The sequence below is a fragment of the Cyprinus carpio genome, unplaced genomic scaffold (genome assembly GCF_018340385.1).
Source record: "Cyprinus carpio isolate SPL01 unplaced genomic scaffold, ASM1834038v1 S000006615, whole genome shotgun sequence".
In the NCBI taxonomy this organism is placed as follows: domain Eukaryota; kingdom Metazoa; phylum Chordata; class Actinopteri; order Cypriniformes; family Cyprinidae; genus Cyprinus; species Cyprinus carpio.
In genome coordinates, this window is record NW_024879254.1 from 825,889 (window position 1) to 853,120 (window position 27,232).

Sequence of the window (27,232 nt, forward strand, 5' to 3'; positions counted from 1 at the left end):
AATAATGGAGGTGGTGTCCACATCTCCTTATAACATGCATTCATAAGGCACCCACAGTGAGAAAAAACTGACACATTAGACGAGTCCTAATGTTACTGATCTTCCAAACAGAGATTTGTAGATTTGTGTTGGATTATTACAAATGTGATTATTCACAGATTTAGGTAAGGACTAGTTTCCACACAGATTAATCTCAATTTCAGAAATTGTTTTTTGTATGGCGCTGATATTTGCTGTTGCATAGACAATAAGGGCCAGTCGGAGTTGAACTCAGCAAAGAAACACGTTTGTGCGGTGAAAACAGAGCTTGACCTCACCAATGTGATTTACAATGTAAATTAAAGCATTAGGACCATCATTACAAATAAGTGAAAAAACACCTTAAAAACAGAAAAACTGAGTTTTTCTTTTAAATGAATGATTCTGGTTTACTCTGATATTTTTATTTGTATCACATCTGTGTAAATATAATTTGCACCTTTTTTTAAGGGGAAAATCATTGTCTTTGTTGTGTAAATTGTGGAATTGCAACAGCTGTCAAGAGACAGTTTTCTTTAAACTAAACACAAAACAGTCTCTGATGAGGGTTTTAATGGTGATTTCTTTTTACAAGGATCCTGATCTTTTGCCCTGGCCAAAATAAAACTGTAAACGGTAAAAGTTGCATTTCCGTATACAAGAGATCCCGGAAAATGTGGTTAACCGCACACATGTTTACTGTCTGAATTCAGCTTTTCCTAGCCAGGGGCATTTTAAACAACTCTTTTTTTTTTTTTTTTTTTTTACTTTTTTTGTGTTACATTTTCATACATTGATTAAAAATGATATTTTTTTGTAATTAGACGCTGCAGCTCATAGAAGTAAATCTCGTTTAGTAGTATATATACAAATATATATATACAGTCTTTTTCTTTATAGCATGACAAAGTCACAGACACCCTATTTTATGTGTACTAATCATTTTACAATCAAAGAGTGATGTAAGGGGGCAGAGATGATAAAAAGCAGCATATTTGTACACGTACGGATGAGGTGTTTGATCGTACTTCATTTTAGCTCAGGGAATAATAATCTCACATTTTAAATTTGTATCGTGATAACCTAATAAATACGATCAATGAGATTATACATAGTACATTGATCTCCTTCTGGATGGAGCTGTATTCACACACACACACACACACACACACACATACACACACAAACACACACACACACACACACACACACTGCCACATTATATTCACATTTTGTGATCGAGACTCTTCATCGAGTGTAATTTGGACTGACCACAGTACTGTGAAACATCTCGCATGATTAAAACCATTACTACAAGCAGCAGGTGGAAGACATGTACGGCCTCGGGTGAGAGAATGGTGCTCCATACCAAACATTTTCCCATGATGCACAGTGCGTGTGCGTATGCTTGTGTGGGGCTGTGCAAGGATGTCGATCAGGAGGAACTACTACTTCCCTATTACCGCACCAGATTTCTCTCTGAAAGACTTCTCTGTCACTTTCTCTCTCTCTCTCGCACTCACTTGGAAGAGCAGAGCAGCTAAAACGAGCGGGGATTGGTTACTACATACAGTATATATGCTTCGAGAAAAACGCTTCTAAAATATTAAGGGCTATAGTCATCCTCAAATAATCTAAAGTGCCTTTTCTGTGAGAGTCGAGCAGGGCAGCTGAACTGCCCTCTGATGCTGGATACGGCCTTATACTGTTCATTTTGTATTCTTTCACAGACAATCTCTTCAACCACATTGGCACACGCACACAGACGTACATCGAGCACATTCAAGGGACATCAAATACGTCGGTGCCTGAAGTCAGGCTGTCAGGACAAACAGAGCGACAGAGACAGAGAAATTCAAGTCCTGTCTTCTCTCTGGAAAGATGGAGGGATGGATGTGTAAATAAAGGTGTGGGAGAGATGAGTCATTTGCTTTTTCCCGAAGTGCTGGAACCCCTGGAACCCCGGTTCTCCTCGTTCGCAGCCCTCTCTCCTCTTTCAGCTCTATCTCCTCTCTCCTTCTCGGATGTGTCCCTCTTTTCTGAGCTTTTGGATGCCTCTATTTTATCCGATCGGTCTGAACGCTCTGACTTCTCTGACCCCTCTGATCTCTCCGCCCCCTCAGATGGCTCCGCCCCTTCAGAACGCTCCTTCCGCTCTGATTTGTCGGGGTCGGTGGAGGAGGTTTGTGGCTTTTTCCCACTTGGCAATTTCTTCCTTCGATCTCCTTCAGGCTAGTGTTGATGCTGTTGACCCAACCTTTCAGATCCTCCTGTAAGACAGAAACACACGACACACACACACACACACTTGTAATATAGACCACAATAGGCAGAATATTTACCAAACAACTCTGATCTTTTTCACTCAGGTGGGGCTTTGTCTGACATACCTCATCCTTAGCCAGGAAGATGGTAGTCCCCTTCAGCAGTGGTCCTTAAAAAACATTAGAAAACGCATACATTTATAAAAAGTGGTAAAGTGTTCAAAGGGAAAAATCAAACAGAATTATGTGTTTGTGGCTTTGGCACAAACAGTATGCTACAATTCAAATGTTTCCGAAAGAAGTCCCTTATGCTTACTGATTTTGCATTTAAGTAAAACTACAGCAAAACAGTAATATTGTGAAATATTATTACATGTCCTATTTTAATTTATTTTAAAATGTAAATTATTCCTGTAATGGAAAGGCTGAATTACTATTTTTCTGAGTCACATGACCCTTCAGAAATCATTCTGATATGCTTATTATTAATGTTGAAAATAGTTGTGCTGCTTAATATTTAGTGCAAAACTGTGATGCATTTTTTTTTTCAAGATTCTTTGATTTATAGAAAGTTTCAAAAGGCAGTTATTTTAAATGTAAAAGTTACAGTGTAACAATGTTGCAAAGATTTCTGTCACGTTTGATCAATTTAATGCATCCTTGCTGAATTCAAGCATGAATTTATTTATTTTTAAAAAGGAAAGAAAAGGGCAATCCTTCAGTATGTCCCCACTCCATATCTTTTTTGTTTCAATAGGAAAGAAACAACACACAAAAACTGCACAAAGCACTGGGATGATTTAATAGTAACCTTTCTTAAAATTCAGTTCCTGCATGGTTATTTGTAATTTTTTTTGTAGATCATTAAAGGTCAATTTTAATTAATTTAATTTTTAGTTAATTTTACCTGAGAAATGAAGACATTCTTCTTCTTTTTATATCCGTTGGTAGTGTCAAATTCGCAGATGGCCAAGTTGAGAAGTGGCTCATCGTTGTAGGGTGTTGTTTTGTGTCGGGAATCCTTGTAGAAACCGATCTCCCCTTGTTTGAGCACGCAGAACAGATTTACCCACGACTTGCTGCAGGAGGTTTAGAAAGTTATGCATAACTTTGTGAGTTACTAAGCCTCACCAAGGCATTTAGTATTGCCATTAGCAAGCAAACACACTCATAATGACATTTCAATGCACTATTGGGCCATGACCACAACTGACAAGTCCCCTCCAGTATTCAAAATATAGTGTTTGATCACAATATGCATTTTAAATGATGGATTCATTTGTTTCCACATCTTTCATTATTCATAATTCGCTTGAATGATGAACCGCATGCCGTATACAACCCTAACCCTATACTGGATGTAGTATCCATTCAGTATTTCCAGAACACTCTAAATAAATCAAATTCAGGTTAGGGGTTATTCACCATGCTATTTACCATGAGGTACATCATTTACCAGAATGGAATCTTTCTCTAGCTTGTAAAATGGCAGGGTAGGTCATGCAGCACCAAGTTTAATATACAACAACTGATGTAATGTTCGTAATACTATATACTAGCAATGCATGCTATTCTGAACACAGTGTTAACATTATCATAATTAGCTATTAGCTTGGTAACAGGATTTCTAGTGTATTAGAAGTAGTGACAAAAAGCACTTAGATTATTCATAATAAAATTATAGTTACTGGGGGAAGATTGTGAAAAAAAGTCAATAGAGATCATGTCAGGACATTGCAATTTTTATCAGCTAGTAAGAAACACACCTATTTGGGCTTCTCTCTTCCCCTCCTCTTCGTGTTTCCTGTACAGGAAGCCCTCATGTTGAACGGTGTGGGTAGGAGGCTGAGGTGTGGATGGGACGCTCTGAGCCGGCGCAGAACGGGACCTCCGTGGCTCCTCAGGCTCTTTTGGACGAGGTCTTCGTCGTGGTTTGGGGCGGTCTCGAGCTCGAGGGCGATCCAGACGGCTCACTGGTGCAGAGAGGCTGCTGGGGGGTCTGTACACATCTCCCCTCGCCTGAAAAATACAGTTTGTGAATGTGCGAAGCAGAATTATTTATTATAAGAAAAAAAAAATACTAAATGAGTTTATATGGAAATCAGGGGTGTTCTGCATCACAATATCAAATCTTCCATCTCCAAATAAAAATATATAAACACTGTATCTGCATACGGCAAAGTCAAAGTCTGCATAAGATCATTCTTACCTGAACAATAAAATGTACAGAGATACTTAAGAGTCTGAGCTGCTGACTAAAATGTTTGGGGATCAGTCCCAAGTTTCAGAGGATGCAGGTGACCCAGAAAGTGGAGAATTACTGAGATCACAATTCTGCTCTATCACTATTGTGCCCTTGAGCAAGACACCAAACCAAGATACTCCAGAGGCACTGTACCTGCAGTGAGTCTACTCTTATTTCTCTTTGCATGACACAAATGGTAAAAGAATCCTCAAACTTTAAACTTTAGCGGTGTGTGGACTGATTTTCTGCAAAACAAGAATCGCCTGAACATTCACTACTGCTTAAAAGTTTGGGTTCATTAAGATTTTGAATGGTAAAGTATTACTTGTGTAGATGATGCATTAAAATTGTAAGGGGGAATATGATGCATGATGTGAATTAAATCTATAATAAATATTAAAGTCCAGTATAGACTCAACACATACATGACAAGCTTCTTTCTCCTGTGCTTGCTCAACAATCTCAGCCATAGTGGAACGCTTCTCCCTAAAAAAAAATAAAAAAAGATGAGAAAGCCAACTAAGTTAGATAGTGACCCACATACAAATAAGAGCACACACACATACACACACACACACATTTGTTATTTTATCATGGCAGGGACTTTGACTTTATGTTTTCATATTAAACTTTTTTTTATTATTTTTTATATACTATTATTAATATTTTTAATTAGGTTTTAGTTTTCCTTTTAATTTGTCATTTAGCTTAATTTTATTCTTTTTTTTTTTTTTTTTAGTCATTTTAGCACTTCATCTTATTTTATTTCAGTTAGTTGCCCCGGCAGTGTTTCTAATTTTCAGATTTCAATTACTGAAAATCATATATTATCATTTCAAATAAGCAACGGCAACACTTGTAGTTAAAAGTTTTAGTTAACAATAACAACACTTCATTACTTTTGTTTATTAAGCTGATTTTGATACTACTGGCTGATTTCAGGTTTTACTCTCCTCACGTTCCCCTAAAAGCAAAACGTTTTGGTTTTTAGAATAAAATTTTAGAAGAATTTTTACTTTTAAGGCATCTCAGAAAGGAAGTTTTGCTCCCAAAATATAGCCAAGCAAACACACATACACAAACACTCACCCAGATGGTCTCTTGTCAGATGGCTCTTTCCCAGATTCTGCATCACTGGAGTCATGTTTCTGTACTCTCTGCCTACCGCTGCCCTCCTGCTCACTGGACGACTGTCTCTCCATTCTTCGACGGTATCGTTCCTGCCTTACAATTAGCGGGAGCTCGTTAAGTCGTGCCTGGATCTCCTGCTCGCTGGAGGTCTGTCGGCCAAGCCGGTACTCTCTCTCCCGCCTCAAGTGATCCATTTGCGGGTCAGATCGGCTCCCGCGGGGGTCCCTCTGTAACCGGCTGTGGATCATCTCCAGGGAGGGGTCCAGGCCCGTAGGAGGAGCTGGCATGTTTGCTGCTCCACCGGCGAGCTGGGCTCGGTGCGCCTCCATTAAAGGTGGAACAGCTTTGTGAATGTGGTTGATTTTGGGCTGAAAGCAGTCAGCTTTCAGGTGCTGCCAAGCATATCCTATTTTGGGCTCCACCCCCACCCCCACAGCACCTAAATGGTTCAGGCTGTGGTAGCTGGAGCTGTCTTCTCCTAAAACACCCTGTTGGTTAAGTCCAGTGTAGCTGGAGCTGTTCACCCCCAAGACACCAACTTGTTGGTTTAACCCCTGATAGCTAGAATTATCCAACCCTGAAACACTTTGTTGTTTTAGCCCATGGTAGGAAAGACCCTCGGCCACACCCCCTGATGGCTGGATCAGCCCGTGGTACGAGGAGCCGTTCATGACGGGCGTGTAAGGGTTCAGGGTGGATCCGAGCCGCTGAGCAAGTGTGTTCGCCATGGTGTGTTCTGTGGTGTGCATGAGGTCAGGCCCGGGCTTGGACTCCAGAAGTGAGTCCTGAAGAGGGTTACGGAAGAGAGAGGAGGATGAAGACGAGGAAGAGGAGCTGGGCACAAGACAGGAGAGAGGGAACATCTGCCTGCTGAGGAGAGAGGAGGTAGAAGGCTGCTTGTTCAGTTCCTCCTTCATTTTCTCTGCCTGCAGATGGAGAAGAGAGATATTGTTGTTCTTAGTTTTATGTTATTTATATGCAGGGCCAGCGTTACGTCGCCCAAACAATCTTGCCCCCTCAGTCACAATTAATGTCAAAAGGAATTTTAATGGATAAAGAAAAAGAAAAAAATCACAACTGCCAAGTGCATTAGCTTTCTAACATTAATATTAGATTACTACACAGCAACATTTTAGTTTAGGACAGTGTGTTTCACAAAGTCACATTTTGATGGGCACATTTGACACATTTGAACCTACATTGCATTGAACTTCCCATGCCATTAAGAATGCATATTTATGGAGTATGCAAAAGGTATGATTCTTTTTTTTTTTCATGTTCAGTAAGCTTGATAATTGGTCGTAATTAGTTTATTTCACTGCATTATTAATGTTGTCTCCGGTTGCAGTTCAGGCTGTTCTCACTTACCATTGTGCATCCGTTTAATGGGTCGCAATGAGTGTGAAGTAGTCACACAGTACTGTAGATGCAATTAAATATATTTGGTTTTGGTGGTATCATGGTAACTTGTCTGTATTCATGCAGGCCTGCTGAAAATTGTGTATCTTTAAGACAGATCTGGTGTTCTAAAACATCTTTATGTCAGATATCAAGTCAAATTTAAAAAGAAATAAAAAAAAATGTATATAGTAATGTTATTCAATGTTTTCCTATATGTTAGTTGCTCAGTAGCTTTTAGTTTCATAGCTGTAGCAACAGCAGGTTTGTTTATGCCAGACAAATACATGAATGGGCCACTTCACATATAGCAGGGTATGTTATTCTGCCTTATGTCATCAGCGCCTTTTGTTACTTCAGACCCTCTGCAGTGCTGTGCTGGTGCTGACTGTTTATACACAAGTGTTTGTTTCCATAATGACCTGGCGTAACGAGCTGAAATGATCCTTCCACGTGGACGCGGCCTTCCGGAATGCTTCATGCCGGCGAATCAGCTCCTCCACATCGTCTGTCCCACCACCTGCCTCACGGGTATTTGGAGTGATTGGTTCCTTGATTGTGAGCCAGGACTGCTCCACTGATCCCGGCTGGTTGGACTGCAGCCTCTGCTGGGCTGGAGGGTACAAATAAAGGTTGTGGATAACTCTGAGAAAGCATCAGACTGGCAGAACTTTAATATGATGTTACAACAATGACATCACTGACCTTGCTGAAGCTTCTCCCAGTGCTGTTCCCATCGCTCATTCAGATCTTTCTGCTTTGCCATGATATACTCCAGCTTCTCCTTTACCTGGAAATAATACTTTTAGTTAGTACGGACGCATCATTCTGAAGGTAAAGACATTTATAATGTTACATTCTGAACTTTCTGTTCATCAAAGAATCCTGAAAAAAGATCATGTGACACTGGATGACGTAAAGCTGAAAAAATATATATAGTTTTGCCATCACAGGAATGAGTTACATTTTAAAATATATTCAAATTGTTATTTTAAATCTGAATAATTTCCACAATATTACTGTTTTTACTTTATATTTGATCAAACCCTTGGTGAGCATGACATACAAAAAAAAAAACGTACAAACCTCAAACTTTTGAACGGTGTTTTGTGTCAAATGTTTTACTAAAATCAGCCCCTGTGACATTAAAGCTCAGATAAACCCTTAATCCTTATAAAAGTAAACTTTAAGACATGAGCCTGGTCATTTGTGTTTTTGGAAAATGCCTTATTATATGATGCCGTGAGCACTGTTAACGTTGACAAATTTTTAAATATTCTTCTACCTTCTAAAAACACTTATAAACACTAGGTGAGTCTATATAAATTGTCATTTATGCATAATTTATTTGGCACTATGGAAAGGGACAAAAATTACACTCTCAAATGTAATGTAATGTAAATATATCTGTAGCTTTTTAAATTACATAGTAATTAAAAGAAAGTTAAGCTTATCGGGTTAACTTTAGTTCCATGTATGTGTTTGCACATTTTAAGGCGTGCACATAGAGGGTTCAGTGTTTGAGTTTGTGTGTACCTCTTCAGCTGCAGGGTTGCGTGCAGCGAGCAGCATCTTTCCCATCTCCACGCAATGCACAAAGTTCTTGCTCTTGTTATCTATTTTACTCTTCAGATTCTGATGTTGGGACATCATGCCATCCAGCACAGAGAGGTCCCTGACACGTACACAAGGACCCGCCCAACACCAAGACCCACGCCCAGACACAAACAAGAAACACGCACACACATTATCCTGATGCATATGGTCTACTGTGATTGGTTTAAATCCAACTGTAGATTCAGGATGACTCAGATGGTTCTATAATTGATCTGGTACCTGGCATCATCAGTTAAGCCAATCTGTCCCATTATTCCATCCATCCACATGCTTAGTTCCCGCACCACAGCGAAGAACTGGATCTTATCGGTTACTGTGGTGACCTGCACACGGCTGCCCTCACATGCAACAAGGAGCTCTTTCCAGGCCTGCATCACTTCCTGCTCACGGGATAAAATGGCATCTGCCTTCTCTCCGGCATAAATGGCACGCAGCTGAACTGCGTTTTCTTGCAGTTGCCGTACCTGAGATAAAGGTTAAAAACAAAGGCAAAAATTACTTCTATTTACTGACACTAAGGGGCATCTAAAAATATTTGCCACTTAAAACATTTAATAAAACTATTAAAAGTAATTACAATTAAACAATTTAAATTTAACTCATTCTGATAGGTATTTTATAGAAGCTTTTTTCAGCCATGGGTTAGAAAAATAAAAAAGGTAATTGTGACTTTTTATCTCACAATTCTGAAAAAAGAAAAAAAAAACGTCAAAACTGCAAGATGAAAAAAAATTGGTGACATGTAAAATTAGAATTCTGAGTAGAAAAAAAAGTTCGAATTGCGAGATGTAAACTTGCAACTGCAAGTTTATAACTTGTATTTCTGAGGAAAAAAGTCAGAATTGTGAGATTTAAACTTACAACTAAGACAAAAAAAACTCAAATAATAAAAAAAAAACCTCAAAAAGTTGCAAATTACCTTTTTTATTTTTTTATTCCATGGCATCAAGAAGTTTCCATGTTATTCAGCACTGTGTGATGGTCGTAACTGTGTTTTTGTGTTATATTGTGCTTCTGGACTAAAATGGGAACCACCCCTCACTGGGTCAGGAGGATGAACCAGCCTAAACACTTATTTATCGTGGCTGCTCCACCTGGTCAGAACAGGTGTTTTTGTTTTGTGTGTTTGTGTGTGTGTGTGTGTGTGTGTGTGTGTGTGTATGTGTGTTTGTGTGCTAGTCTTACCTGTGAGACCAGCAGCTGCAGGGAGTGCTCAAAAGAGTGCAGAAGTCTATGCAGTGTGCCAGGGTTGGCTGAGCTCACCTGACATGACCTCACCTCTGGTAGTTGTCTCATCTTTCCCTCGATCTGGACCAGCACCTACAAAACACAAACACAGCCACATTGATGATGCCTCATATTGCAATCAACTGTGAATGGGTTTCAAAAAAACGTGTTTTATTTGGCTGTATGTGTGCTTGTTTACCTCCTGACAGTCGGTGAAGAACTTGTGTAGCTGGTACGAGGCTGCAAGCATCTGCGCTCTGGTCTCCATGAGCTCCAGAAGATCTGCCCAGGACTCATTCAGCCCATCTTTCCACTCTGCAATGGTGGCAGCATCAGAGTGACTGCAGTCAATCATCTCATTCACCATCTTATTGACTGAATCCATCTGTTTCTGGCCAACTGCACGTGTCTCAGTGGAGAACTGAGTAAAGCTGCTCTGCAGAGACTGGGAAAATTAAACAGGACCAAAACAACATGTCAGAGATCAGCTCACAGAAGCTTCAACAGGAGAGAACAACAGCACAGGACTTGATTTAATCCATTTGCAACATTAAATGTGATATCACATTAACTATTAGCAAGAGTTTAGGAAGAATGCATTTTCATTCAACAGTAGCCTAAACAGCTTCTTTTTTTTACATTATTTCCAACCAAAGTGGCATTAGCAGAAAAGGAAAATTCTTTCAGTAGCAGAATAATGAATAGGAGGATTAATAAAGTAAACAGGGTCAATATTGATCTCATCTGGATTTTAAAGTTGATGTCAGTATATATTGCATCCTTGAAGTGTGTGTGTGTGTGTGTGTGTGTGTGTGTGTGTGTGTGTGTGTGTGTGTGAGTGAGTGAGTGAGAGAGTTTGTGATACCGTGACGTGCTCGAGGTCCTGGCCGAGTTCAGTGGAGCTGGCAACAGCCTCCCTCTCAGAGATCCATTTCTCCAGCGCCTCTACCTCTCGCTTCAGCTGATACAACCAGTATTGCTGCTCCAGCTTTGTTTTCCTCTGTTCCACCAGGTCTTTTAGAGATACATATAGCCGGTCTATATGAGCCTGCTGTTTGGTGATTTGCTCACTGAGAGAGAGAGAGAGAGAGGGGAGTAAGAGAAAGAAAGAGACAGACAGCAGATAAACTTATTTTGGTTACACGCCGTACTTGTAAACAGTTAAATCTACATTCAACATCTGGGGTCGAATTAAAAAAAAAATAATAATAATTTTTTTAAGATGTCTCTTATGCTCACTAAAACTGCATTTATATGATACAAACAAAGTAAAAACTGTTACATTGTTAAAATAATTGTTTTCTATTTTAAAATGTAATTATTCCTATGATTAATTTTCAGCAGTCCTCTGTGTCGCATGATTCTTCAGAAATCAATTATTTTTGCTTTTTTCACACATCTGTGAATATTTATGTACCTGTCTGGATGTCCCAGCTCAAGCATGCGACGGCACTGCTGGGACAGTGAGCTCACTGTCTCTGCATAATTCTCCACTGTTTGCTCTAATGCCAACTGCTCTTTCAGTAACCTAAAAGTGCTGGCCTCATCCTACGGACAAAGAGGATAGAGAGAGAAAGAATAAATCTTGGTTTACAAAGTGAAAGACAAGCAGACCACATCACACTGACCACAGTTTACAACCCTGCTATGGTCTCTACTCTGAAGACTTCTTTTAAATACACATTAGGCTGATGATACACAGGGCAAGTTTTTGAGCAATTTTGTTGCACTGATTTGGAGCAATGTAGTTTGGGTACTTTCCCATTGAGAATGGGTAAGAAATTTCTATCTGGATATTTTAGATCGGTCATGGGCCCTGTGTCTCACCTGGTTGCCCACTGACGGCAACATTGCTCAAAATGTTGCCCCATGTATCATCAGCCTGAGAGATAGTTCACCCAAAAACCTAGTTCACCTTGAATGTAGTACTTCCCTTGCTGTATATGGTGGGTCAGAAACCACTCAGATTTAATGAAAATATCTTAATTTGTGAAGATGAATGAAAGTCTTACGGCTTTCGAATGACACGAGAAGGAGTAATTAAGGACAGAATTTTAATTTTCAGGTGAACTATACCTTTAACCCAACATTCCTAAATACTGTCATTTAATTTATAGATGGACTGAGTTTTAGGTACTGTACATACGTTTCCTTTCTCCTCATTGAGGACCTGAAGTTTCTGTCCACTGAGCCAAGACTCCACCTTCGCTGCCTGGGTGTAGTACTGCTGGGCATGGTTCACGGCATCCAGCATCACTGTGCGACGTTCCATCTCTACCTGAAGCACCTCCCACAGCTGCCTCACATGCCCCGCCCCCTCACGCACAAGCTCCACCTCTGGGGTCAGCAGGGCAGCAATGGCCTCCGCCCTTTCCAGCACCTCCTCAACCCGCCCCCCTCTGAGCTTGTATCTCCATCTGCAGTGCCTGCATGTCCAGTCACACACAAGTGAGCTGTCAGTCAAAGCTCTACGGCCAACCAAATCACATTACTGGAATCAGAAGCCATGAGAACCAGGCTATCAAGGGCAGCTGAATTAAATATCCCCAGGCTTAAACCTCAATTGTATCCAGAAATTTGCAATAAGACTAACGATACATCAAACAAGACAGGTAATTAATAATTAATTAATAGTTGGCTTTTAACCATTCATGTAAGTTTCCATCATTTATGAGATGATTCCCCGCCACTGAGGGAAATCTTTCTGTGTTTTCACTGTTATACAGCAGGAGGCGCTATAACACACCTTCTGAAAGAGTACTGAATTCCTGGATCAAAACAAGGCGAAGAAGAAGCAGAAACAAACGATCATGTATGTAAGCAGATGCATATGTAAAATATCACAATCATCAAGCATTAAACAGCATATAAATCAAAACTGCCTAATGTTACCATTGAAATGTTGACCCAGGAAGTGGTATAAGACTCTGCAAGCTTTGGGAGTGTTCTACTCCATCTATATTTGATCATCGTTCTGAATCTAAACCAGACATAATCTTCTACAAAAATGAGATTTTCTCAGCTTTTTGTGCAGAATAATGCTTTTTCATGAAACTTACCTAAATTCAAGCATTTATAAAAAAAAATAAACTAAAAAAAAATATGAAGCTTAAATAAAACTTTGTTTTCTTTTGCTTAAAAGCAGAGGCTCTGCTCTTTCTTTTGACATATTGCAAGTTCAGACATTTATACAACAAAATATTTTTGGGGCCATGAAAATTTTGTGAAAATGATAAAAACGCTGGCAGTGGCTGGCAACTTAAAAAAAAAAAAAAACAATGGTGGGGAAAGAGTTAAGGCCCGTTCAAATTAGATGTATTATAGTTAACTAAAACTAAAACAGCAATAAAAAAAATGCTTTCATTACAAAATAAAAACAAACAAACTTTGGAATAAAATATTTTTTAAAACTATTTCATTACAGTTACACATCTCATTTTCTTTTAGTACAACTCTAAGTACTAAAATACCTAAAACAGCATGAAAACTAAAGCTTATAAATTAAAATAAATAAAAACTACATAGACGTATTTAAAAAAAATAATAATAAAAATGAAAAAACAACAACAAAATTACTCAATGTTGAACTAAAATTAAAGGAGAAAACAGAAAATATAAACATTTAAAATATTAATAAATACTATACTAAACTATTAGTATGTTAATGATACTTAAATAACTGGTTTACACCAAGAATGATTACTATAAAAATATCTAAAAATTTTAAATATATTAGGATCAACACCAATGATAACATTCTGTTTGTTATAAGTGTGTGCTGTAGCTATGTCGCCTGCTGCTTTAAATGCATGAGCTCTTTTAAGTCAAGTGGATTCTGATTGGCTGTCAATGTTTATTTATCGTTCATCAGATGGGAAAAAAAAATCATTTGAAAATGATTTCAACAATATTGTTGCTTTGTGTTGTCATACAGTAGTTATAGTGTGGACTTCCATTTTCTCAAAGAATTACAACGATTATTAAAACACTATTATTGTTATATGTCCTTGATGTGAGCGGCCCTTTTCAAATTAAGACGGTAATCAATCCAACTGATTGAGGATTACTGAGTGAATTGATTGACAGATTCCAAAAGTCATTTGTATCATCTTTGGCTCTTGGCCTATAAGATACATCAATTCCCAGACCTCTCATTTACTCTGCTCTCTCTGTCTTTTATAGTCTTATAGTTAACAGATGTTGGCAGGAAAAATCTTCTTACATCATTTTATGAACGTACAAATAAGTAGAAGTTACATCAGATGAGTTACATTATATCTGATGCATCTGGTGTCCCAAAACGATAAACCTTCACTGTATCAGGGCAAAGAGTAGTACTGACTGTTTAAGTCACATGATCAATGCTAACCCTTCAAATTGTTCCGATGGACACTTTCTCCTAAAAATTGTGGGGTTATAGGTATGACAACCTAATGAAGGTGATATAAACTTTATGTGCATGTTTTGGCATTCATAATGACTTAAAGGGATACTCCACCCCAAAATGAAAATTTTGTCACTAATCACTTACCCCCATGTCGTTCCAAACCCGTAAAAGCTGCGTTCGTCTTCGGAACACAATTTAAGATATTTTGGATGAAAACCTGGAAGCTTGTGACTGTCCCATAGATTGCCAAATAAATAACAGTGTCAAGGTCCATAAAAGGTATGAAAGTCGTCGTCAGAATACTCCATCTGCCATCAAACATGCAATCTGGGTTATATGAAGTGACAGGAACACTTTTTGTAAGTGAAGAAAACATAAATAACAACTTTATTCAATAATTCCTTTGTCAACGATCTCCTCTGTGTCTTTTCATATCACCATATGCTGCGTATGCTCTTCTGTATCATCCGCGCCACAAGGATGCGCTGTTTCTACGTGTATTTAGCTTTGATTTGAAATAAAACAGCGCATCCTTGTGGCGCGGATGATACAGAAGAGCATAGTCGTTATTTAGAGAATAAAGTCGTTATTTTTGTTTTCTTGGCTTACAAAAAGTGTTCCCGTCGCTTCATATAACCCAAGATTCAAGATTTTTATTCGTCACATACACGATTATATAGAGAATATATAACCAGCAGTGAAATGTGAGTCAGGTCTGCTCCATGGACAGTGCAATTATTAAAGGATACAACACAGATGAAAATATACATAAATATATGTATGAAAGAATGAAATAAAAGTAAACAATAAAAATATAAGAATAAAATATAAAAAAGATGTATACTGTAGAATTAAATATAGAATAGAACATACTGTGCATGAAAGTATACTGTAGTCTTAAATTTTAAGATACACAGGAATGTGCAAGAGGCAAATGTGCATATGTGCATTATACTGTAATCTTAAATAACAAGATACACAGGATGTACAAAAGGGAAATGTGCAAACAAGTTGATACTGTCAGTATGTCAGTATGAGGTACAGAATGATGAATATCTTACCGATTAAGTGAATCTTAAGTGGAGACATGTAGATGTTAAGAGGCTGGTTTTGAGTTTAGGAGCCTGATGGCCTCCTAAGTCTCTTGGTTTTTGCCATCAGGCTACCCAGATTGCACGTCTGATGGCAGATGGAGTATTCTGACGACGACTTTCATACCTTTTATGGACCTTAACACTGTTATTTAATTGGAAGTCTATGGGACAGTCTCAAGCATCTAGGTTTTCATCCAAAATATCTTAAATTGTTTTCCGAAGACGAACAGAGCTTTTACGGGTTTGGAACGACATGGGGACAAGTGATTAATGACAAAATTTTCATTTTGGGGTGGAGTATCCCCTTAATGCTTGAAACTAAAGTTGTTAATTTAACACAATAATTTAGTGACTAACTGTAAAAAAAAAAAAAAAAAAAAAAAAAAAGGGCCTTATCCCACTGTGATTGTCTTTATTCTTTATAACAGATAAAACACTGTCTGTCTGAGAATGTACTAGAATCGTGTTCTATATCAGAGTTTAGATAAAATAGTTTTTCTTTTAACTTTAGTCTCACCTTATGGTTCATGATTAAATGTTGGACACTCTGCAGATTGGTCCCATATTCTGTAGATGAGGCCAAAAGTAACCGATCCTGAATCCATACCTAAAGAAGGCAAAATACAGAAATGTGAAGGTGTAAACAAATGTGATGTTTTCTGAATAATATTTAAGTGGTGCTTACCCATGCAAAAATTACAGACTGACATTAGCTATGCATTTGATGTATCGCATCAGAAACGAACAATGGAAACACCAAATTTCTGGAAAACATCCCTTCATTTGCAAAAAAGTTTGTACGCCACACTCTTGAGGTGGTTTAAAAGTCATGTGACTTGTCTGATGGGACGGCATAACTTGACTAATCAGCAGAACGATCTCATTGCACAGCATCTGAAATGTTACAGTCATTCTGAAATGCCTGAGATACATTCCCAAACAGCAGGCATCCACCTCTGAAAGCAATGACTGCATTTATTGTGTTTCATCTGCTCGCCCTGAGGCACAAGTAGTTTATAGCAAAAATTATAATATACAGGGGCTTCTCCTACTTTTCTTAACAATATTTAGTGCCAGTTTATCAGGAAGTGATGATTTTTTTCTTTTTGACTTATTGGATGTAGACGGTTTTATGCGATATTCCAATTTTGCGCATAAGTTAAATCCACAACTTTGGTTGGAAACATAGCTATCTTGTGTTTTGGAGTGCCACTTTGTTCTTTTACACATGAACAGTTCATGATACAGTGTTTTTAGGGGCTCAGCGTGGCTCAGTTCACTGTCCATACAAGCTCATCTCTCAACTAAACTTGTCTAAGGACGTGCTGTGAGCTTGGGTCACCTATAAAGGGCATTTAGGAATGCAACCATCTTCCCAAACCAGTAAAGAAAAACGCTTACAAATCACCTGCTGTCAACAAAAAAGCTCCCTGTGGTTTACAGCAAAATAAAAGCTTGATAGGTTCATGTTTAAAAATTAAGAAATTAAAAAAAGCCAGAAGCATTAGTATTGGAATTTAACAGTTGACTTTTTTAAATAATTGAATATTTTTTATTTTATTTATTTTGTTAATTTTTTTTTTCAGTAATGATAATAATAAGGAATAATATGATGAATATTATCCTTATATATTTATACTGATAGATAATCACAAACTATATGGCGAATAGAAAGTGACACTCACAATCTCATCCTCCAGGTCCTGGGTGACTTGGTGCATTTCTTTTGAGGCGAGAAGTATCCGCCTCCTTTCCTTCAGAGGCTCGATAAGACGCACAATTCGGGTCTCCGTCACGCCTCCTTGCTCTTCTCCTTCTGGTCTCCTGTGATCAGCACCAGCCCTGACTTCACCAACACCTTGATAAAGCTGCATCTGGGCTTCCATTGACTAAGAAATAACGTGATAACGTGAGATTACAAAATGGATGTGCAATTTTCCAAATAAAAAATAAAAAATAAAAAAATCACTTTTCCAGGTCTCACTTGTATCCTCTGGAGTTGCTGGCTGAAAGTGGGGCGCGGCTGAAGGAGGGTGGGTTGGATGCTGTGGGTGGAGCCTAGTGTGGGTGGCTGGTCCTGTATGGCGGTGAGATGCTGGTCCAGGTCGCTGAGGGTGTTAGTGGGCAGGTCGGTAGTGCGGTGGTTCTGCGTTTCAAACAGCTGGCGGGCCTTGACTTTGGTGGTGTTCTCCAGGTGAGACCAGCACTCTCTGATTTCCTTCAACTTCATCTCCACCACTGATCGCAACTCGGGCTGTTCCTGGATCAGCTCCTCGCCCTCCTACACATACAAATGTAACATAATCCATGAACGTGTTACTGCTCTGACCCTCAACGTTCATCCTTGCCAGTTTATGCCCGTGTGTGTATGTGTAAGATGGAAAGGGATCAAAGTAAAGAGAGTATCTGTCTCTTCAGAACCATGGCTGAAGTCCAGCCTCCTAAAATAGGGCGCCATCACACACACACATATATATACACACACACTCACTGTCTCTCTCTCTCTCTGCATCAGTGTGTCAAGGATCATTCTTCTCTGCAGAAACACATGAAATTAAATTCACTCCTGATTCTCTTTTCAAAACGATCTACATCCCTCTTTCCATCACAGAGCCGTCACTGTGTGTGTGTGTTCACGTGTGCATGTCCATACGTGTGTGCGTTTGTGTTTCATAATGCAGTGCAGCATTTCTCCTTTTGGCACAAGTCGCCTGCTCCCCTGTACTGCAGAGAGGGAAAGAGTGTGTGAGAGAAGGAGAGAGAGAAACAGATGGAGAAACAAAGAGAGAACAGAGTAAGGAACCGGAAAAAAGGGGATGCTTGGATGGAAAACAAAAAGATGGAGAAGAAGATGAAACTGAAGGTGGAAATTAAAACCTATGACAGATGGATGCTGAAGTATTCTGACTGGTTGTTAAGCATTGCTAGGGTGTTCTAGCTAGTTGCTAGGCATTGTTAGATGTCTTAGCCGGCTGCTAGAAATTTCTGAAGGCGATCTGGCTGTTTGTGCCAGTTGCTAAGGAGTTCTAACCATTCCAAGTGTGTTCCAGCCATAGATATGTATATGCAGATGTCTTATTAGCTGCTGTTTCTATGGGCCGCTATACATAAGCCGTCTGCCATATTGTCCGTGAACACTCGAGAGCAAGCTGACTGTGCATCTGCAACCGTGGTTATATGCACGTATATCTATATCTGAAACAGACTTCAGCAGATGATTTTGCTAAACTAACACAATACAACAAGAAGCCGAACACAATGTTAAAAACTGTAATATTGAATTAATACATACTAAAAACACAAACCAATGTATTCTCACCTATGAAAGTTTATCCCATTTCTTAAGGAATTTAACCAGAGGCTGTGCAATGGCCAGCCATAATGCAAAACTCAGATTTTTATTGTGAGTAATGACACATTTACTGTTACAAGATGACTGATGCTTTAATGTGTCTGAAACGGCCGATTGTGGCATCTTCCTACACATATCTATGGTTCAAACTGATTGCTAGGAATTGCTCAGGTGTTGTGGCTGGTCTATAGGCATTGCTAAGGTGAATTGGAGTAGAAACATTATTATAGCATTAAAAAGTTTATATAAAAGCTGCTGTATGTGAAATTTAGATGTTTGCATTTTTATTTGAGTGTTGATTATGATTGACTTAGTATTACAAATTACTTAATCTGCATATGTGTGTGCGAGACAGAGAAAATGTGTGTGAGTCTAAAACTATTATTTTGCATAATATAGTACATCATGTGTTCTCGTGAATGGCCTGGTGAAACAAGGAGGCAAGGTCAGCTCTAAGGACATCATCGTGTCCTGTGATTGGTCCAGCCGCATGTCTGTCATCGAGGATGCTGAGCTGAGTGAGTCTGGAAGTGGGGGAGGGGGCGGGAACACTTCCAGAAGGACAAAGAGTTCACCAATCACAGTGGGACACGGTGTCATTGCTTCTGCTGTTTCTCAGGTTACAGCCTCATTAACTTGCGTTTCCACGGCTACGTACCACTATCTAAGAGTGAGCGTGTTTGTGTGTGATGCTGTAATTGCTCTCAATTCAGGCAGCTCCTCAGGGCTACAGAAATCAGGTTCGGGAAATACTGGCAGCCATCTTAGTTCAGCCAAACAAAAAAAGTGCTAAAAATGAAGAAACTTTCTCCTGCAAAACATGCCATGTCTGACCATATTTCTTGCATATATTGGCACCAAAGAGGAAACAGACAGTATTTTTTAAATTGTTAATATGCCTAATTTTTTATGTACTGTAGCAAAGTTTGTAGTACTGAAGAGATTTCAAGACATATCCAGAGCCCCCCATCACTGAAAATAAATAAGGATAATATGAAACTTATGAATTTGAGTTAATAAAGCTTATTATAATGGTATCCTATGTTTCTTAATTACGTTTCTGTGGCTGTGGCTTTAGCTCAAGATGCACCAATACTAAATCATTACATTTGAGTTGAGGATGGGCATGGGTAACGTTTTCTCAAAAGTTACAGCAATTAACAATCATAAAAACAATGATTGGGTGACTTTTAAAGGATGTATTTTTCTTTGATGACGAAATTAAACTTAAGTGCAAGTTGTGCACCGCCAATCTGTCAAAGAATTAACATTAATCAGAACATCATTATCATATGCATCCACAATGTGTGCTACAATTCTAACTTGCACAAGTTAATTTGTGAAAATGTAAGTTGTAGAGGTGTAACGATTCACTTGCATTGATTACAAACCCTGACGATGCATATGCATCGATCTTGAAACATGATTTTTGAATCATGAATAGCCAATTTCAGACAGTAATCGATTTAAAACGCTAAGAATCGAATGAATTGCAATTTCTATAGCGATTCAATGCTTTCAAAATATATACACATTAAATTACTACAATCACAAATTGATGGAGACCTTAAACAATGTTCGTGCCTCGCATCTCTCCTTCACCTAACTGTTTAGGACTCCTTAGGACTCATGGCCAGTAATGCTAAAGTGAAATAGTTTTACTTTTCTGTAGTTTTTCAAGGTCGAAAGCTGCGTATTTATTGCATGGACGGAGCAGAAATGTAAGTGTCTAAAGCATACGCACAGTTCCACTGAATGATAAATGTGTTTTTAACAATGTTGCTGAACTGAATGTACGAAAGAAACTGTTAAAATAACCACAGCATTAACAACAACCTTGAAATAAGAGCGCAAGGTTTATCTGATAATCAGATGCATGAAAGTAGCATTCGTTGCTATATAAACAGATATCGGGTGTGTTTTCTTTCAGAATCATCATTCGCCGATGGAGAGGAAAAGTTAAATACTATAGCATTTTATTTTGTGAAAATGAGATGAAGTTTTCGCACTTGAAGTGATCTGGAGCTCATAGACGTGCCAGGCTATATCGGCAGCTAAGCTGAATACAAAGCAGAATGAACTGATGAAATTTAAGACAAAAATCACAATAAATAAATAAAATTTATTAATTATGCAGTGCTTATTGACATATCATTTTATTACAGTATAGAAAATATAAAGTATATTTTCTACTTTATTCTGGGCAGAAAATTTAAATAATTGTTTGTAGTAGCCTATATAAAACAATCATAAAATTGCTATTAGGAAAACATTATAGATTACAAATGATTGATTATTGTCCAGGAGTGTATTTGATTTCTTATAGCAAATTCAAAGTAATAAATAAGAAAATAATTCCTTGTAAAAAATAATAGTAATAATAATAATAGTTATAATAATACATACATACATAAAATTATTGTATTTGACATTTCCGTCACTTCTGAAATGATGGCTACGCCCCTGGTGTGACAAAATGTTAGTCAATGCATAATACTTTTAAAGCTCTTTTTTAAAATCTTGGCTTACATAAATTTCTACATATGCCATGTCCTGTCATGCCATAGCATCATTAAACTAGCATCTAACAATGGAAAAAAGTGTTTTTCCTCTAACATATGGTTCTCTAACAATAAAGGCTGCTGTGTAATTTGGATTTAAATAATCCTGTGAATGCACTTAAAGAATGCAGAATCAAATCGTTATAATCGAATAGAATCAAATTTAGTTGTGAATTGAATATAATTGAATCGTTCTAAATTTGCAAAAATCGTTCTTGAATCGAATCGAAAACCTATTAATCGTCAATCGAATCAAATCGCTGTCTACCCAAAGATTCACAGCCCTAGTAAGTTGTAATGTTGTATACATAGCTGACTGATCTTATATAGGAAGCGTTTGCTTGTGTTATTTAATCCATTGATAAAGTGCTTCAGTTTACCAGAGTTCATTCACTTTTCAGCTTTAGCCTCAGCTCACGTAGATCAAACAACAGTTGAATGATTGAATATTATTGAATAGTATCAGTGTAACTAAACTGATGATTTTATTATTTGAACCAATCACATTCCTTATAAATGTTCATTTTCCAAAAACACTGATTCATTAAAAAAAAGACACATCTAGAATTCTACAGAATAAAATAAAATAATTCTAAATTCTACAATGACCTGCACAACTGTAAAATAGATCCTAGATTTCTGACACAGCTGTAGTCCTGAAACAAAATCCTGAAGAACTGGGAGAGAAAAGGAAGCATGTTGCAGATTGCACAGAAAGCAGAATTAGACTCTCCTTCTTCAAACTGAACAGAACAAGTAAACATCTGACAATTCAAAGTCAAATGCACAACACACAAAGACATAAAACTTTGTCTTGACTTAGTGGGGGAAAAAAACTATTTTCTACATCAAATATTCAACCATATACACATAAGCCCATGCATATGCTGATGAATCTTATTCACTGCAGGATTCAGATTATAAAAAGCTATTTCACTCATGAGATTGGTTTGCATGTTTGATATGGTCCACTGAAATCACCCGAAATAAAGCTTTGTGAAACACTGGCACTGAAGTACCAGAACAACATTAATCACAAGTTTCACAAAAGGCCTGGAGATACATGACAGTCACATCCACATAGAGCAGCCAAGAAGCTGCCTGATTTCCACTGGCATTTACAGATCAAGAAAAGAAAGATTCGCACCATTTATTACAACTGAAGATATTATGTAATGCTATGATATTACACTTTCCAAACCATGATCTGACACTGATCCATGTCAGGGCTGGGCGATTCATTGAATATTCACAATATATTAAAAATTACTTTTATAATGATAACAATTTAGGCAACACAGACAATGCTGTGATGATATCTTAATGCTTTTTAATTGTAAATTACATTTCCCAAAGACTGTCATTAGAGTTGTACACTAGCAATTCTTCTTAAGACAAAGTTAAGACAAAGATGTTTCAATAGTAATGTTCATTTAAGTCTGATTGTATGGGATTAGAAGGTTTTAGCAATAAATAAATAAAATAGTAATGTTGTATTTTTGTTTATCAATTATATGCACATAAAGTAAATAAAAATATAATATAATAAATTAATATAAACCAATATCCATACAAATATAAATATAATTTTCCTGTATATTTAGAGAAAAACAGTGTGGATACATGTCTTTAGGTTAAAATTCTTTAAACATTTTGAATATACATGCTAAAATGTCTGTTTGTTTGAAATGCTGATCTTTTTGTTTGCCTGATTTAAAAAATATATTTATTTACCATCCCTATGTCACATTCATTACAAAGAACTCTATTAACAGAACCAGTATTTCTTGCCACATGACAAGATTTTTTTAAGAGTACAAACCAGTCTGATTTCTGCCTGGAAACTAATTGTTGATTTTAATAATTCCAGTAAGAGGGCTTCTCCTCTAGGCAAGCTCTGACACAGAAGCATAAGAAAACACACAAGTGACATTTAAAATCAGCTTGAATAAAGATTAGCTTAATTATTATAAAGTAGTGCGGTCAGCCTAAATGCTACAGAGTTTAGAATCTTACATCATCTATTCCTTGGTAAACTGTAAATAGCACCGAACTTCATTCAGTCAAACATGGAAGAAACATGAGAAGAGAAAACAAGGCCAAAACAGAAAGATAGCAGGCCCACAACATCTAATAGGACATTCAGACATGTTGTAAATCAGTGGATTGCGGTACAAATCAACCACAGGAACACAGTGACGAATCAGGAACAAGGCATTTGAGATATTATTAACCCAAATCATCAATGCAGCAAAATGATCTGAAATTTCTAGTCAGATCGGGAATGTTTACCACTTAAAAACACACTAATCAATTAAGACAGAAACCTTTGTGGAAGAGCTCCTTCACCTTCACCTATGTTTAGGATCTTCTTGCCATCACAACCCCAATATAATACAAAAAGAGAGAAAACACCACTTGCAACACTACCACATACTAGCATCTCGGTCCACACAGCATCATGCATCTACCATAAAACTCACACACATGTATGCCACTTCATGGATTCAGATAATGAATTTATTATTTTTGCACAGTTTTATTCTTGGTTTCGGTTTTTGTAAATATTTTTGAGACAATTCAGCACCACATCAGTGAGGTTGATTCTCAGGCTTTCCACCTACTTTTCAACATGAAAGAGGAACAGTAGCAGCATCTACGCAGTCATACAGTGAACACACAATGCATCATGTCATGGTTCCTTGCCATTTTCTGTGATCAGCAATACTAGCAAATATCCCATTAAAACCCATCATACCTTTAGACTGATTTACATGATACTAATCATATTAATGTCCCTGCCATCACACAAGGTGCTCTATGGTTTCAGACACTTCACAGTGCCATTCGAAACCCAGCCATCACACTTCAGCAGCACCAGGATGTCCTGTCGTGTATCAGGCCATGATAAGCATCTTTCAGGACAGCATGTACCGGATCAGAACAGGGTCACCTGGGATCAAATATTGTATTGCAGGGCATCATAAGGCACCATAGACCAACTGAAACTGAACATGTTATATAACATTTAATGGCAAGTGATATTTAAAAAATAAGATAAGAAATAAGATCTTAAATAGGAACACATCGAAATGTAAAATTCTAGTTGACACCAATAAGCTGATAACTGGCTGATAACCAATACATGGCCAATAACACACGAAAATCTAAAACCAACATTTGTCATCTATGTCAGATCAGTGTTTTGGTGTTTAAGCAAATGTAAGCATCACAACATTACAATACGGATAGCCATTTATTTTGAGAATGTGAAATGTTCTATAACAGTGAGATAGCAGCATCCTTTAAGAAACTGTGAAACTGTGTAATCTTAGCTGTACTGTAGTGTTACACCTATAAGTTAGATGACTGCAAAAGTAATCTAAAATAAAAATAAAAATGTTATATTGTATAAATGAGTATCACTACCATACCTAAATATCCAATACCACATTGAAACAATTTATGTAAAATTTATTTAACCTTGTTATAAATGAGTAAATATGGAAGTAACGAAGAGCGAAGAAGAAATCCTGCACACTGCCTGATACTCATTGGATTAACCAACACTGGATTTCCTGCAATCTATGGCAATTTTGGGATTTCTTCTTATCTCAACACTAATTTAAGGAAAGAAAAAAAACATGCATGATTTTGGACACTCCTTTTTGAATAAACATCCCAAATTCTACACTTATATGCCAGAATCTGTCATCAATTCATCTTCAATCAACCCCAAATTTGTTCTAAACCCATTCTCAACCAACCATCAAGCATTCGCCTCAAATCTATTCTCCGTTCATCCTCAATCAAGGCCAAATGCCCTCAACTAAACCACAACCAAAGCTCGGCCCATCCATAATCAATTTTCAATCTAAATCCTTTTTTCAACTAATCCTGAATCTTTTCTCAATTCATTCTAAACCATTCCTGAATCTGTTCTCAGTTTTCAGCTAATTTTTTTGTCTTATTTCCTTCATACTTCTCATGCGCTCCAAATTCAACTGAGAATTTCATACTGGCTCAGTAATGGTTTTTTTCACATTCCCAGGATAAAAGTAAGGTCTAGAACAGAATTTACATTTATTAACCAAGAGTCACCAAGCCACCAAGGCTGCATTTTATTTTGATCAAAGTATAGTAAAAACAGTAATATAGTGAAATATTATTACAATTTTAAATAAAATAACAGTTTTTTTATATATGTATAAATTTTAAAAAGCAATTTATTTCTAAATATTCAGCAGTCACTACTCCAGATGTCAGAGACACATGAGCTATCATCAGAAATCAGTCTATATGCTGATTTACAGTTCTTATAATTATCAGTGTTCAAAACAGTTGTGCTGCTTAATATTTTTGGGCAAACCCATGTTAAGGATTCTTTGATGAATAGAAGGTTCAAAAGAATAGCATGTATTTAAAAAATAAATCTTTACTGACACTTTTGATAAATTTAATGCATCAATGCTGAAAAAATTAAGTCCTTTTGTAAACAATTGCATCCTTATAATGTATATATTATTTACGAAGAAACTGTGCTCATAAAGCCAATGTGTTGGAAAGGAGTCAGAGCCCATGCAGTTACGTGAAGAGCACCTTATGTACAAAGTGCCCACCTGTATATTCATTTTTTCCCTTTAATCTTTAGTGCCATCCCAGCTTCCATCACCTCTTTAATTTCATCCCTTATTTGTCGTTCTGTGACTCACCTGTTCGATCTTGGCGAGCCATCATCTTTGTTACGGGCATTCAGCCATTCGGCCATGAAGGCCTGGTGCTTCATTCCAGTTTCCTGTGCAGCTTCTGAGCTTCATCTCGAGCTCCATCGCGAGCTGTCAGCATCCCTATTGGCCTCTGGGAGCTCTACTCAGCTACACCATACACACACATGCACAGAGCAGTCAGCAGACAGCTACGACACAGACACACTCTGTCACAATCTTGTAGCCATCATTTCAACACACACACACACACAGCACCCAGGCCCTGTACACCTCCACATCAATACAACCTGCAGCACCACGAAAAAACCTCTTCACCTGCACCACCCGCACACACACATCCCAAAAATGTCCAGAGCAGAGGAGAGAGCAGCACCTCAGCAGAATGTGCAGCAGCAGTGGGGTCTGGAGCTCAAGGGGTGGGGATCCACTGGGTCCTCATGTCCTCCAAGTTAGCGTCCAGGCCCCTGCAGTTCTGCTGCAGTATTCGTGCGTCAGTCCAAACGGCTCAGAAAAAACAACCGGTACGCACACACACACGCACGACAGACACCCCACTGAAAGCGCTTGGTCTCCTACAGAAACCTTCGGTAGGGCTGTTTTCCTGTAAAAAATCACTGCATTTAATCCTTCAAGCCACATGAGAACCAAAAGCAGCGTCTTCGCCTGCTGTTGTGTCCACGTCAGGGGCGAAGCTCTGGTTTGAGCGCTGAATGGATTCGCCGTCCTGCTGTCGACGTGGTTGGATGTGGGGTTTCGGAGGAGTGGGAGGAGTCGCTGATGTGCGGTATGTTGGGGGGGGGCAGCAGATTTAGACACCTAAAGACACAAGTTACCCTCTTTGAATGAGCTCACGCACTCGCAAACATCGTGCTGCGGAGGATGCGACGGCTGAATGGATGCACACGTGTGCTTTTGTGGGCAGATTCTCAGGTGCTCTAGTGGGATTGCAATGCCGCATGCTGCATCTATCTCTCTCTCTCTCTCTCTCTCTCTCTCTGTCAGACGCAGAGGAAAAACCGCCTCAAATCCTATCACAGACTTTACTTGCAGTGCCTCAGATTGAGGGAGGGAGCGGAGGGAGAGAGCAGAAAGAGGGAGAGCAGAGAGAATATAGAGAGAGGGAGAAAGGGGAGGGGGTGATAGAGGAGGAGGAGAGAGAAAGGAAAAACAAATAGGCTTAAGGATGGCACATTGGCTACAAAGGGAGATAG

The 27,232-nt window shown here is 38.2% G+C and overlaps 1 protein-coding gene across 1 annotated transcript; it reads right to left on the bottom strand.

The window, feature by feature from the left end:
• Positions 1 to 3,194: 3,194 nt before the first annotated feature.
• On the bottom strand, positions 3,195 to 26,139 carry LOC109051777 (spectrin beta chain, non-erythrocytic 4-like). Its single transcript, XM_042754922.1, is given in 20 exon segments — positions 3,195 to 3,361; positions 4,049 to 4,301; positions 4,953 to 5,013; positions 5,617 to 6,584; positions 7,479 to 7,669; positions 7,762 to 7,846; positions 8,593 to 8,731; positions 8,893 to 9,137; positions 9,859 to 9,993; positions 10,100 to 10,345; positions 10,766 to 10,970; positions 11,318 to 11,448; positions 12,047 to 12,295; positions 12,297 to 12,326; positions 15,899 to 15,988; positions 17,067 to 17,270; positions 17,366 to 17,662; positions 26,007 to 26,027; positions 26,030 to 26,083; positions 26,086 to 26,139. Coding segments are annotated over 20 exon segments (3,672 nt in total). The 3' UTR covers positions 3,195 to 3,347.
• Positions 26,140 to 27,232: the final 1,093 nt, after the last annotated feature.